We start from the raw sequence: 15,727 nt of genomic DNA on the forward strand, positions 1-15,727 counted from the left end.
TATATATACATATATGCATCATGATGAAATGACGGAGCACGTTGTTCCATTTTAATTTAAAAATGCTGCCTATATGAAATAAATCAAAGTCAAATTGAATTATTTCCGCAAAATAATAGTGAATGTAGAAACATTTTGTCTCCTCTTCAATCATTCTTCATGCAAAATATTAGAATCCACTAAAGAATGTAAGTAAAAACCCAGGTCACATTCTGAAATAATAATTCTCAGAAATATGCAGTATAAAACAAAACCGATACATAATACAAAACTTGTAAAACGTTACACCTGTCTCTTATACACATCTAGATGTGTATAAGAGACAGATATAGGCCTATTTGTAATCAACATTTTTTGTTTTGAAAAAAAAAAGCAAAAACAAAAACAATGACTTTTTAAAGTGAATTCCTTCTAATGGTAAAGGGAGACTGGCATCGCTGCTACACATGAGAGCTTGGAAGCAGGCGATAGTTATGTAGCAAAATTTTCATATGAGATCGATAATGATAATACACTCATAAAGAGACTGATAATGGAAATACACAAGCTTACATGGTCTTATAGTTTGTAGCCCAAAACGATCGAGGAATGGGATTTAAAAGAAGCTAATGATAAACGAATGAGAAACTTGTAACCGCAAAAATGCTAACCAAGTAAGAAACTCACTAACGGCCTACAGCACACAAGACTCCCATTCAAATCTCAGTGGGGGGATCCAGGGGTGGCAGACAAAATACTAACCAAGTGTAAACTTATTTTGAATAAAGAGATTAAAATGTCTAAACCCTCTACCTCCACGAACCCTCAAAATAGGTAAGTGATCACCCCAGACCTTCCTCTCTCGATCACAGATTGCGCCTGCTTCGGACCTTGGATTTAGATGGCAGAGTTCTCAAGTTAGTAAAATGCATTCCAGTAACCAGGTCTTCAAATCGTAGTAAATACAAAGTTTCCGTAGCACCAAATAATTTTTTTTGAGTGCAAGACATGGGTTGCTTAAATTACAGGTACAGGATAATAACAGCTCTTGGATTTTAAACAACGGGCCACTTTTTCTTAGTTTTCACAATAATTTATCAGCAATCTGACAAATATAGTTGTCTACAGGGACAAGGTAACCAAAGAGTGTGATGGGAAAGTCAATTGTTCTGGAATTTAGATCTATTTATGTTATGATCCTATGCCTGGTAAATTTCCGTATTATTTTTGTATAGGACTATTTCCGTAAGTCTGTAATTAGGTAAACCGTATACAATAAACTTATACGGAAGTTCAGTAGTCTGCGATTGTCACTCACGCCATCCAGGTAAAAACAAAAATCTGGATCGGCCACTGCAAGTAGTTAGCCCTGGATAACTCAGCTTTGGTTGTCTGCAAGGAAGGATGTTTCAATATTGTACTAGGTAGTAAAAAAAGTTTAATATTTACCAGCAAATAATGTCGAGTATGGCGCCTATCTGTCCCAAAATCAGTTCATTATCGAACCATTTGAAAATCTGTTTCTTTAGGTACCATAAGGCCCCTATACAAAAATCAATCAACCAATCGACTCCTATACTCAAGTAAGCCTACAAGAAATACAATAATGCATACAGCCTAGAAAATCCGCAGCACGTAGCCTACGAAGACACAAAAATCGGGTAATGAGAAAACATGGCAAAGTTGGAGAATCAATAGTTCTCAGCATTTTTTTCGGAAACAGCGATAAGAGAACTAGTTCAGATGTAGCAGTTGTCGAAGCAGGCTAGCTACAATGCCAAAGGCAGATTTTCGTTGTACAGTAATTCCTTAAAGTGCAATATACAGCTTTAATGGGTGCAGATGTGCCACTATGATAATTTGGTGCCGCACAATGACTACATGAGCATACCATTATTGCCTTGTAGAATTTTGTGTAATAGACTATACATGTAAAAATAAATACGTAAAAATTCGTTTCTGTGTTAGTTTTATATAAACATCTTTATTTTTCTCTATGCCTTGACAGTTTTACTAGGCTATATGTAGGTTCTTAAAAGCACGATTAGAGGATTTATGAAGAGCACTTGTTTAATCATTGTCGTATCAGAAATACCTTTAAGCTAAGTGGCATCCATGGTCCCAGGTCTTTACACTAACCGACGGTCGTCAGAACGATACGGCATTTTATCGATAGGGCATGTACCATGCCGAGCCGCGTTCGCCGAACTTAACAAGTGCATAATTACAATGAAATTTGAAGAATGGTCGATGCGGTACATTAGCTTCCAGTCACTAACGAACGGTATTTGCTTAATTTGAAGATAAAACGAAGCATGGAGTATACTACGGTGGATGCAACAACATGTAACGCTAGCAAAGTAGAGTTCAATGATTTTAGAGGTTTAGTGAATTTATTGCAAATGAACCGTGGCCTATACATATAGGCCTTTGTCCGTTTTCGAGCAAACATTGTAAATGAACGCCGCAGATAGATAATACAGTTGTACCGTATTCAGTGGCGGATCCAGGAATTCGAAATAAAGGGGCCCCAGGGAGGGATTTTCAAAGATGGAGGATCTAGACCACCTCAGTCCAACTACGTTGCTGAGGTAAGAAATTTATGATTATGGCACCTCTAGATAGCCTGAAATGGCACCTTATATAATTTTTTTCTCCATCCAATGACAAGTTTAGTGTGAGGGGGATGCGCGCGCCGGCTGCTCCCCGTTGAATTCGCCACTAGTATTATGAAACAATGTTATGGAAACGTGTATAAGAGACAGGTTATGTAGCAAAATTTTCATATGAGATCGATAATGATAATACACTCATAAAGAGACTGATAATGGAAATACACAAGCTTACATGGTCTTATAGTTTGTAGCCCAAATTGTCTCCTCTTCAATCATTCTTCATGCAAAATATTAGAATCCACTAAAGAATGTAAGTAAAAACCCAGGTCACATTCTGAAATAATAATTCTCAGAAATATGCAGTATAAAACAAAACCGATACATAATACAAAACTTGTAAAACGTTACACAGATTAGTAATTCCAAACGAGGTTATGATGAGTATACGATATAGCTACTCTTTAAATTAAAGGGCCACCCTTTTTAATTAGTTCTGTTATTATTATTATTATTATTATTATTATTATTATTATTATTATTATTATTATTATTATTACTACTATGATTATTATTAATAATAATAATAATATCATTATTTTGAATATTGTTTATGCCTTATCATAATATTATTATGATATTTTCCTATGGAATAGCTGTATTACATCCAATATATGCGATAAGTTCTTTGTTTCACAATAAATTATCCGTCAACTGTTCTTCTATTAAGATAAAAAGTATACACTTAACTGCGGTGAATATCACAGCGATCAACAGATATCTTAAAGGTTGGTTACCCACACCATCTCTTAGCTACTCTTCTGGATCACAAACACATTTAAACCAGAATATGCTAGTAGGTAAATAAGAAACATACTGCAAAGCAATGTAACGCGACTCGCTACTAAGTCGTCAAAGTAAATAGCGAAGACAGTTCCACAGTTAATCAGGAACGCAGAAGAAGAAAAAAATAACCTTAGGCCTAATGTTGTCTAACCAAACTATATTTTTGTTAATGGATGATGATTTGCCAATCGCCTAATGCTCTTGGAATTTTAGAAACTTGCACGTTTAATTTCCTAGAGTGTGGAATCTCGTGAAATATGCCAATATACTGTTGTTAACCAAACTCAATAAAATATAAATGGTGCTGAAAACATATATAAAAAAATGTGTCTAATCTAAACAAAATGACTTCATCATCAATTCCATGTAATTTCTTAGTGTACCAAATTTCATTCCACATTAGGAAAATTTCCCAATCTTACGAAAACGATAAAGAATACGAATACGTCATTATCATTATTGTTATTCGTGCCTAAGACATTCTTGAATACCGTACTGTACGAGCTGATTATGATTCATGAAAAAAGGCATAAATCGATTAAGGTTTGACAGACATGCCACTGTATGGGAAGGGTTGCTTAAAATTTGATGACGTAACCGTATTCGTTACCGTATCGTGTTCGTATAGCTTGCGAATATTTCTTATTATCGTTGATTTAATAACCACAAAATAGCGGTTGAAAATGTGTTTTGAATGAGAAGCTAATTTACTACACAACACTGCAAAATCATCCTCCCAGGTGCGTAGTCAAATGGCATCCACCGTCCACGGCTCCCATTTTCTAAACACAGTTAACTTATGCAGTTTTAAATCAGGAAAGTTTAGTTAGAAAACGATCTATTTTAAGCGAATTAGATTGAAATTTGTCAATTGAGTATGCTTAACAATGGAGAGATTATTAGACGTTTGCAATATTCAAATGTGCGCAATTTTTCATTCAGATAGTATGTAATAATGTGTGGATGAAGGATCAATATGCGAATTCTATGAATGTATTGATTCATGTAGCCTCACATCTTTCTGAATAGAACAACAGTTCGGCCTGTCACATGCTCAATGGACAATCATCAATGATGTTATTTGTTTGACCAGTAGTGCTTTCAATTTTATTATTACCATCATGTCATTCCTATATGTGCACATACGTGATATAATCACACAGTTGAAAACGGATGTATGTTAGGTTCAAACGACGCTATGGAAATACATAATTTTACATCATAACGTAGATATTTCAAGCTTTTATAATAATTTGAACAAGATTTGGAATTGTCTGTTCTTATTTTAATGAATTATTGATATTGTTCTTGATACGGGTTTTCAAGAGTGCTATAGGCAATAAGTAAAAAAGGTTTTGTTTAAAGATTACGAAATTTTAAAATAGCATGCAGTTTGAAAAATTCCTCCACTCGTGCGGAAGCAACTGAAAATAATTCTATTTGCTCAGGTCTCATCAGTGTTTCGCGAATCTCTTTTATTTATTCAGCTGAAAAATTGCTGATTTGCATAATGATCAAGACATGGAAACAGCGTCACTATAGATAGAGATATCTTCCTATACCATAACTCAGTGATCAACAAAGCGACATGCGATCACACAACGTACGAGGACACCATTGATACTGTGGTTTGATAATTATAGTGTTTCTCCATGCTTGATCTATAAAAATAAATTGTCTTAAAAACGCGTTCTGTAACGTAACGTAGACGACTTAAACACAAAGCTTCACGATTTTTTTCCCGGTTTTAGTGACAAGTGTAAAAACTAAACGTTTGTAAGCATAGCGAAATATGTTTCCAGTCTTGACGTGTTTAGCATTAAATGTGTCATATTTGGTTTTGGTCGGCTGGGAATTGGTTTTGGCCGAGTTGGTTTTGGGCCGAAGTGCATATCATCAAACACCTAAACACACTTAATAATAAACACGTCAGGAACATGAAGACACTAGTCTATGCCTAAACACGTTCAGCTTTCAAACGTGCCACCAAAAGCTGTACACCAGGATTTGCCCGACAGGGCGCGATGTCCCCGACAGAAAAAATGTGGGTCGTGGTCGGACGTCGCTTAAAATCTCATGAAAGTCTCCCATGGGCGCCCCGGAAAAATATCACAATTTTGGAGTTTCAGAGGCTTATTTAATCGATGTTAGAATCTAACTAATATGTAGAAAAATACATAGGCCTATACATTTTATTTCTCCCGATGAATTGAGGTTTTTCTCCCCGACGTGGGGGGGGGGGGCTGTAACCTTCCCCCCACTTCTGGATTCACCTCTGGTACAAAATTGCTTGGAGCTTTGTCTTTAAATCTTCAACGCTGTTTTCATGTATCTTTAGTTAGCGTCGTAAGTTAATGCAAAATATGACACAATATTGCATGCAGGTAACTTTTTTTTTTTTAATATCGATTAATTACAACATACATCACTTTAGAAGACTTACATACAGTTAGCGGCTTCAGTCAACATTTAAAAAGTGGCTCTCGATCTCTGTTAAGACGTCATCATTTAATTTTAAGAATATTAAATTCGACCATTTGAAACATCTTGAGCCGTCCAGTTGTTGATTGGATGTGACAACTCGTAGTTCATGTATACGCGCTGAATTTACGCTGTTACGTCACGTTGAGAAAGAGACTTTAAAAGTTCAATTATGTTCATGAACATATAGAAGTCCTATGTATGATTTATTTCACAGTACTATCTACTGTTCTGCCGCACGTACTTAACAATGTATTGTCCCTTGAAAATGACAATAACTTAATTTACAGTAAGACAAAAATTATTAACTTGAGCATAGAAATTATTAAATTTAAACAAGTGCACACCCCAATTTTAATACTGGATAATGACAATAAAAATAATGAAACACTTCCAGTGACTAGAAATTTTTCTAATTTTTTTGCTGTAAAATTATGGGTAAATAATTAGTCTACCCAAGTTCATAATTTTTTCTTCAAAGGAGCAAGTTAATTTCAAAAATAATTTTTATGATTTTTCTTTTTTTTGTTTATTGCATGGGGCCGGCAACATACATCTTTGATAATCATTGTGATAGGCCTATCAGTTACCGGTACATGCTGTAAGTCTCAAATCCTTCATTTTAGAGGCCTGTATAAATTATTAAACATAATTGCATAAGCGTTTACAATACGTAGTTAAATTGCAGCATATTGTAAAAGATGAGTGAACATGTTAATCGATAAATTCCAAGATGGATATAAATGATGCGACAACACTTCCAAATCAATCAATCAATCAATTAATCAATCAATCAATCAATCACTCGCTTACTAGCTCATTAAATCAATCAATCAATCACTCGCTTACTAGCTCATTAAATCAATCAATTTATAATCCAAATAATCCATTACAATACACAATGTATCCTCCTGTCACACGAATGTGTCTATCTTTTGCTTCTGAAAATTTATATAAGATACAAATGGTGATGAGCGATCATTGATTTTTGGTGGAGATAAAAACGCATCGGATGAATATACCTCACGATTAACTGTTGTTGCAGCACCGTTGTCATGGTTGTTGAGGTACAGTAGGCCTACCATCGCCTTGCTTCTGCGTCAATAATAATTTACTTAGGTGGTATGTTTTACAAATTTAATTTAATTCAACAATGGACACAATAGAGATGTACAATGGAAAAAGTGTAATACGAAATACACCTACTCAACGAGAATTCACGTCAGAAGGGAATGCGAATGGTTATGCCATATCACTTCTACGCAACATACGGTATACTTTCTGAAGAAAAGCTTGTAAATAGACGATAGAAAAATGTAAGTTAGTTCAAAAAAAGAAAAATGTCATATTGTGTATTGCCAATAGTATTGTTACAGGCAAAAACAGTCTATGGATTCTCAAAATGGTAATTCTTTAAAAGTTAACAATACCTTAAGTAGGCGACCTCCTTTCTGATGGGCAGGGTTGGGGTCTCATCGGCCGGAGAGAGGACGCAGGCTACCTCTGCCCTGGTCCTATTGAGGGATAGGGTCTAGTGAGTAAGCCTGTGTCAGCGCTTCAAACTATTTCATCGTGATTTTTACTATTTCCCAGAAATGATAATGATATTAAATGAGCTACATACAATGATGTATATTTGATTCGGATGCGAGCATGGCAACTTATTCCCAGTGCTCGATCACATCATCATCTATCAAAAAACAAACTTAAGGGGAGTTTTTGGTGTGCTCACTCTCTTCTATTGATTTAAACGTACGGCGAGCAACCTTATGCGTTTAAATTATGGAATATTTAAACATTGCAATGGCGACTTGATTTTGTTTGTCTAAGGCCAATTAAAATATATTTCTTTATAAAATCATAATAATTAAATTGTACACATAGAACATGCGGAATTGTAATACATTTCTTGTTATTCAATTTATGAAATAGTAGGCCTTTCTTACCTATAGATATAATTATTTTCATTTTGTTAAAACTTTGCAATCTAGGCGTGCTTTGCCTTCACATTCACTGCTCGTTATGACATTGCTAAGATGCATTACATAATGTATGGTAGGCGGCATGAGTGGTGCGGGAGCAAAGCTCCGTCAGGGGTCAACTTAATGGACAACTTTTTGCCTACAGGTACTTGACGTCCCCGTCTTATCGGACAGTATGCCGGCCTGTCTGATTGTCAACGTTGGGCAAACTGTTAATTGCAGTACTGCTACTAACTAATTGAGTTCAGCAAAATGCATGAACACCATAATAGATTTATTCGCATGAGTGAGAGTGGTTTCATTTATTCTCTTGGAGCCATTCATACTTGACGGAAAATATTATTCAGGTTACGTGTGGTTTTAGGCATTTTCTAAAGAAATAATGGTCATTATTTTTCAATAGTGCATAAACTTACATTAAGTAATTATTAATAAAAAAATAAATAATATAAAATAAACACTAAAAACTGATCGTTACCGAGTAAATCCTTTTCTCAAGTAAGCGCTTGGTAATCTTGCCAGACAGAAATTAATTTAAGTGAAATTCCTCGAGAAAAAGCAAGCCATTATTACTGACTTGACGAATAGACATTGACTGTTGATCAGTCATCAAGAATAGACCAAGTAAAATAATAAATGTTCGGTATTAATGGCCATACTCTGTATTTTATCTGCCTAGGCTCAAATGTTGACGACTATTATAGGCATAATACATAGGTCTACAAATTATTGTCCAGTACTTACAATACCGTAGCCAGCTATTGGGACAGTTGGGACAGTCCCACACAATTATTCTAATGGGTCCACATTTTCTAAATAATGGGTCCAAATTATACAATTTTATGCATAAAACGAGTCCACTTTTAGAAATAAGGGGTTCAGATTTCTCATATTAAGCCTAAATTTAGTAAAATCTTAAGAAAATGAGTCCAGATTTTTCATATTTTTGCGAAAGATGGTTTTTCAAAGTGCACATGAGCCAGATCATGTAAACTGAGCCTACGGTTATAGTCCTTTCGGAAAAGACTTCATCCACCAGTGATAACAGCGCCAACAGTCACCCAATTTCAAACCTTAGCACTGCCAGTACTGGGAGAGTTGCTTTTTTTCAGCAACCCATCAAAAGCTTTAGCGACCGAAACGCTTTCAATTTTTTACTTGCACCTTTTTATTTATTAAATTTTATACACTGACTGGTTATGTGAGCACCAAACAGCACACTCCACAGCACGAAACCTCCTAGGACAAGCAAGATGCTTTTTATGGAGTACCGGTATTTAACCCAAGACTCAAGACCCGGCAGAGAACCATAGGCGAGCGTGCTACTCGAACCAATGCCGATATTATGGCTGTTACGTTGCGGCGGCCCCTACCTTAACCGTGCTACCATCCAACTCACACACATCAAAATCGTGACTGCTTTATGTATTGTAGTGCCTATATTATATTTATATAATGATTATATAATACTTCAGAGCAATTACATGCTATACGATAACTAATAATATCAATGATTCAAACAATCGTACAAATTAAACAAGTATTGCATATTATTATATTGATATAATGATTATAATACTTCAGTGCAACCACTATGCTATACAATAAGTAATAATAGGTATCAGTGAATCAAACAATCGTACAACATTTATTAAACAAGTTTCGTGCACAGTAGTAGGCCTAGTTACGGTAGTACACTTCTTCAGGTCTACAACATGCAAGCGCTGCAGTCTGAAACAAAAGTTTCTATAATAAACAGTGGTGCTAAATATACATTAATGAGCCTAAATTATCAAAATATTTATACAGGTAATAAATATTAATTTTTGCATAATCATAATTCTAGCTTTAATTTCTTCTCAATGTTCCACAGAGCCTGATTACTTTTGTACGAAAACTCTTTTTTTTTTCATGCTCACGACAAGTGTTCATACAATAATGCTTATAAGATTAGGTTTATAACCCTGCCCCAAAAAGTGATAGAGCACTTTTTTTAAAACATGATTACTTTAAACATTCAATACAATAGAATGCTTTAAAGCTAGGTTCCGGAAGAAAATAGTTTTTTTGTTTTTTTGTTTGTTTTTTTGTTTTTTTTTTGTTTTTGTTTTTTTTTTTTTAATAGGGCCTATGTTGTACAGCTGATTTTTTTTATAAGACAAAAAGGGCGTTTGACGAAAAACTCTGAACGATTAATGAGATACAGATTTTTGAATATTTAAAAACTGGGAGAGAGGCTGAAAAGGACGGTGGTTACGCTCCTTTCTTCCAGTTTTTGAATATGAAAAAATCTGTATCTCAGTCACCGTTCCCTAGTTTTTCGTTAAATAGAATAGAATAGAACATTTATATATGCGCCGGTATCGCCAGACATGACGCTCATGGCGCTTCTGCAAATGTTTTATCCGTTATAATATGTAGCACAGAAAAGGGAATGTTTTTAGCCCTCTCTTGAACCTTCCAAGATCCTGTGTTGGGGAGACTATTCCATACTTGCCGAGGCAACAACAACAGGGCGTTTTCCTAACCTGGTATTCGATGATACACACTATTTTTATGTCTTAAAAAAGTTGTAGGCCTACAACATATCCACATTTATTTTTCTACGGAGCCTAGCTTTCAATACACAAAATTTAAAAAAAATGATTCTTGATGTGTACGGGGGTATTAATCATGATTTTAATAAAATATTTCCCTGAGGCCTAAAACAAACTACACCTTTTTTTTTTTTATTAAGAACACATTTTATAAGAACACTGAGGCTGAAATTGCTTAAAAATTAAGAACAAAATAGGAACAATTTGAGGCTGAGGTAAAATGTTCAATGAAATTTTTAAAAACTAGAAAAACCAAAAAATATCTGTACCTTATGTGTAGGTGCAACTATGCAAAACAGTAGGCATAAAATAGGTGTACATATTTACCGTAGGGTACCGTACCTGTCATTTGGGGCCAATTTTACCTGGGCCTTTTTTCTGGGGCCTACTTTTCAGGGGCCACTTTTACCTACGTTTCAGTACAGTGTACTGTATAATGCTTTACAATGATAATCTTTTATGTTTGAAAATTGTGTAAAATAAAAACAAAATAAGAACATTTTGAGCTGAAATCGGCCAAAAACACTGATCCTGGGCAAACTTTTACTGGTTCCTATAAACAAAAAAAGTGTAGGATTTACACTGAACTTTAATGCTATGTATTTTCATAACATGTGACACTCTAGTTATATCAATGGGAAATTATAATCGATGGGAAATTATAATCGAAACTGTTGTAGATATTTTACGCTGTTCAAAAGACAGATCAAATTATTATAATGCCGTATAAACATTAAGGTCAATTTCATACAATAGCGCGCAATCATTTTCAATTATTACATTATTCGCACAAATAGAATACAATTAGACATAAGCTTGAGTTGTTTTTCATAATTAGGTTTCAAAATCTATCGCTATACGCATCCGTTTTTGCACAAAACTTTCAAGCGAGTGTGGGCAAAAAAAAACACCCCAAAATAAATAAATAAATAAATATAATAAAATAAATAACAGCGACTGAGTGCATGTTATACAAATTGATGACAGGGGTAATCGTTTGTTTAGAGAATGTTTAGAAATGAGGTGGGGTGGATGACAGAAAAAAAAATTGGAATACGTGTGTACATGTCTATGTTTTCGTTATCTGTACCACTAAATATTTTTCAATTTTAGTTCTTACTAGAAATACCATATTATCATACCACATCATTATCATCGCCATCATCGTCGTCAATAGCACCATCATCGTCGTCACCATCATCATTATCATCATCATCATCATCAACAACAACATCATCATTATCACCTTCATCATAGTCTCAACGACAGCATCATCATCATCATCATCATCATCATCGTCATCATTATCATCATCATCAGTAACATCAAGAGCAACATCATCATCATCATCATCATCATAACCATCGTCATCATCATCATCATCATCATCATCATCATCATCGTCATCATCATCATCATCATCATTATAAATATTACCAATACAATTATTACAGCATCTAGCTTTCTGTCTGGCTTGTGCTTCGGATCATTGATAGCTACACACGTAAAGTCAATTCGATAAGATTGAGGTGAGAGTGTGTTTCGTTTATCGGCCGTGTTGGTCAATGGCTGGTGGTGGACAATCACATCAAATACACTGGATAAATTTCACATATACTGTACGGCACCACATATGAAATAAGTAGGTGGTGCATAGGTGATAATTCAAATGTGCGTGCAAAATTTGTGGTCGTGAATTATGCTTCCGACCTTGGACTCGCGGAGATATTTTAACCCTATTAGTAATTTTATAAGTTCACGAATTTCATGGCATATTATAGCACGACATTCAAATCAATAGCAAGTTTTTACTGCTGTTTCTACTATGTTAATACGGCGGACAACTGCTGCAGGTTGTAATTAATGTCTTATGTCGCAAATACTAATATCCGTGGTTAATGCAACTCTACACTAATAAATTTACACATTGTGAACAGTGAGAATCGCAAAACTTATCAAAGAGCTGACTCACATGCGTCGGCCGACCATGGGTGACGAATTCGTCCACGCTATGTGTGAGCGCTTGACCGACATCCGTCGCACGTGGATTCTCGACGCGTCGCGGTCTTTCGTGGAATCACGTCGGGCAACCATCGGCGACGATGTTTATGAGCCTGCCTTCTAAAAGGCCGACTCACGGTACGTCGGCCGATCATCGGCGACATCTATTTCCTTGCTCCTTGGGTCTGCTCCTGCTCATATGACGCTTCTGTGGCAGTCAGGTCTGAGTGGATCGTCGTTGAAAACAATGATCCGTCCTCTCAATTCGCCGTGGTTTTCATAGAACCACGTCGGTCGGACTACCGTCGGTGACGCGTCTAAGCCTCTCTTAAGATGTCAATCATCATGTCTGGATAGATACATTTCTCGGATTTTACTATTACTATAATACTGCAGTCACTCTTGTTCAATTCAATATATTATTCACTATAGACATTGATTCAGATGATTTATTATCATAACATTGAGAATGGCAAATCTTTGTAAGCTTAATACTCGAACATTGGGGAATAATCTATTGACGTTGTGGTAAATCTATGGTATTAACGTGGTCCAGCTTTATGTGTAAATGATGAAGAATTGGATAATGAAAATTATGCTAGAGAAATACTTTTACTACGTTGTGTCCTGGGTCTTTACCCTGCGCTTAAAGTGGTATGTGTACCATTAGTTTAGAACAGATCACCGATGCGTAAACCCGTGCGTAAATGAAGTATGTAGCCTGCAGGCCTACGGGCATCTATAGTAAGTGTTTAGTCCGTGTGTCATTGAACACAAATCAAATGGACAAAATAAATGTACGTTTTTCTAATTATGTTACTCTGAAGTAAATCTGGCACAATAGCGGAATTTTGCTTTGATATAACATGGCACTTAATAATTAGAAAAAAAAACCAAATCTTTTCGAATGAACGAGGAATAAGCAAAGTTCTTACCTGTATCATGATCACTGTCACCAGGAGCAGTTGGCAGACGATATGTCGTACGCGCGCCATCAATTAAAATTCATTCACACAGGCCTTTGGATCATATTAAGATATTGTATAATAAGAACGTGTTCATACTTTCCATACGAAACGTGAAATTATGTTGGCAATCAGTTTTATTAGAATCCTGGCGATGCTTGAAGTATAAAATACGGTACAATTCGCACCAGATCTTAAATTGAATGGTTGTTCCAGTCAGCTTATAAATTAAAACATTTCTCCAAGAAAGATACGATTAGTTGTGTGCTCTTAAACAGAATTGGTTAAAATCCTTTGACGATTGTTGACGACGTATGTTGAGGGAAGAAAGGCTTGTCTTTGATGTGTTAAAGCCGACGTTTGGTTTTCAGTACAGTTGTTTCCTATGAACTGGGTTTGCGATAAACGTGATCATACGTGAATCTAGGGTCTTTCGTGATTCGATCGCTTTATGTTGGTTGTGTACTTTGTCGCTGTCTGTGTACTGATTGAGGGCTTGTAGCATCGCTTCAAGTTCACTACTGATTTACGCTGCAGATGTCACGTGTCATAGCAACAGCTTCTGTGACATCATGTAGAAACAGTCTGCATATGCAAGTGAAATATTGCTCAGTGAATTACAAATAGTGTTATTATAGTTTAAGTTCAAAATTCTTCGTGTTTCGTTCAATAACCTGTCTTATTTAAATGCGGGCCGAGCGAATCCCTGCACGATGCATGTTTGCTAACTATTTTCTTGTCACGTTAACGTAAACTTTACGGAGGGTATAGTAAACATGCAAATAAAACGCTTTTCAATTAATCAGGGAATACTTCGTTTTGCATCTAAATTGTCGATAAAAGAAAACATGATACGGTGCTGATCCCTTGAGAATGTGTCCGGTTGTTTGTCTGTCAATCAGGGTGATGTCATAAAGGAAAAATTTCAGTGACTAACGACTGCAAACAAGGAAATAGCAGGTAACCCATATAAAGTGTAAACAGCTACCTAATTACATTATATAATGAATAGGTCATTATTATTAAAAATGAATAGGTCATGGCCTATAATCCTAAGTAACTTTTTAAATATTTATTTATATTTATATTATTCTTATAGGTCTACCTTTTTAAAAGTAGGCTACTACGTTACATCATTCTTATTTTTAATAGAGCTTTTATATTGTGCCAAGCGTTGAAAAAGACTACAGTAGTAGTCGAATATTCTTTTGAATATATTTAAATGTTTCTGGGGTTTAAAAACAGTATTTATTACAGTTAGATATACACTTTGCATATGATCAATATATTATACACCGTATTTGATCAGTATAATTAATTTATTAAACAAAAGATGATTTGCATGCAAAAATTCAAATCAAATTTTTCTCCTTGTAAAACGGCATTCAATACCATATAAATAAAATAACAAGTGGCGAAACCTAACAAATACTAGCTTGATTTAATAAGCACGCACAAAACTATAACTATTTTAACTACTAAATAACTGTTATTTAAATAATACTATGAGTAATAATGTGAACAAGATTAAATGAATACAATATCTACCTGTGATGATGTAGGAATGTCGGGATTGAATAGTTGAATAATTAGGGCTGGATATGAATTCCTTCTGAAGAGCAATATCAGGATCTGGTTATTTATATAGTTTATTTTATTTTATTTATTTTATTTTATTTTACTTTATTTATTTTATTTTACTTGATTATTTTAATTTAATTTTATTTTATTATATTTTCTTTTACTTTATTTTTTATTTTATTTTATTTTATTCAACTTCCAGATAACAATACACATTGGAATGAGAATACATTAACCCGAATATTGCCATGAGTACAATCAGAGCTTCTCTCAATATTGCATCAAAGCCTCACAACTTACAAGTGGGAGAATAATCAAGTACTGTACAGCCCCTCCCCCCTCCCCCGGGGCAGTAGACACAAAAATTGTACAGAGAACACAGGGCAACCAGTAATATTGAACTATAAATATATCATAAATATTGAAAATACCAGCTTCTTTCAAAGGTTAGCAAAGGCCTACATTCCGGTGATAGACCACCTTCTATTTTACTTTTTCCCACACGCACCTTGCTGTGTACGATTTACGGTACACCCCTTTTCCCGGCCTCGATGCTGTTTGCCAATAAATTATTGTTATACTTAGACAACAGGTAATATGTCCAACGGGAATTTTGCTATTTTAGTAAGCGTCCCCCACCTGGTCAACGGATTATTACCAAACAATTATAAAATACCAAAAGC

At 35.0% G+C, this 15,727-nt stretch overlaps 1 protein-coding gene across 1 annotated transcript in view; it reads right to left on the reverse strand.

Moving 5' to 3' along the window:
* Nucleotides 1-14,598, reverse strand: part of LOC117118219 — a 23,194-nt gene extending 8,596 nt beyond the window's left edge. Inside the window, exon 1 of the mRNA XM_033262739.1 lies at nt 13,434-14,598. Coding sequence (XP_033118630.1) covers nt 13,434-13,493 — 60 coding nt within the window. The 5' untranslated portion in view covers nt 13,494-14,598. The remainder of the gene's footprint in view (nt 1-13,433) is intronic.
* Nucleotides 14,599-15,727: the final 1,129 nt, after the last annotated feature.

This window comes from Anneissia japonica, unplaced genomic scaffold (genome assembly GCF_011630105.1).
Source record: "Anneissia japonica isolate Jap-2015-1 unplaced genomic scaffold, ASM1163010v1 scaffold5_len213053_cov157, whole genome shotgun sequence".
Classification (NCBI taxonomy): domain Eukaryota; kingdom Metazoa; phylum Echinodermata; class Crinoidea; order Comatulida; family Comatulidae; genus Anneissia; species Anneissia japonica.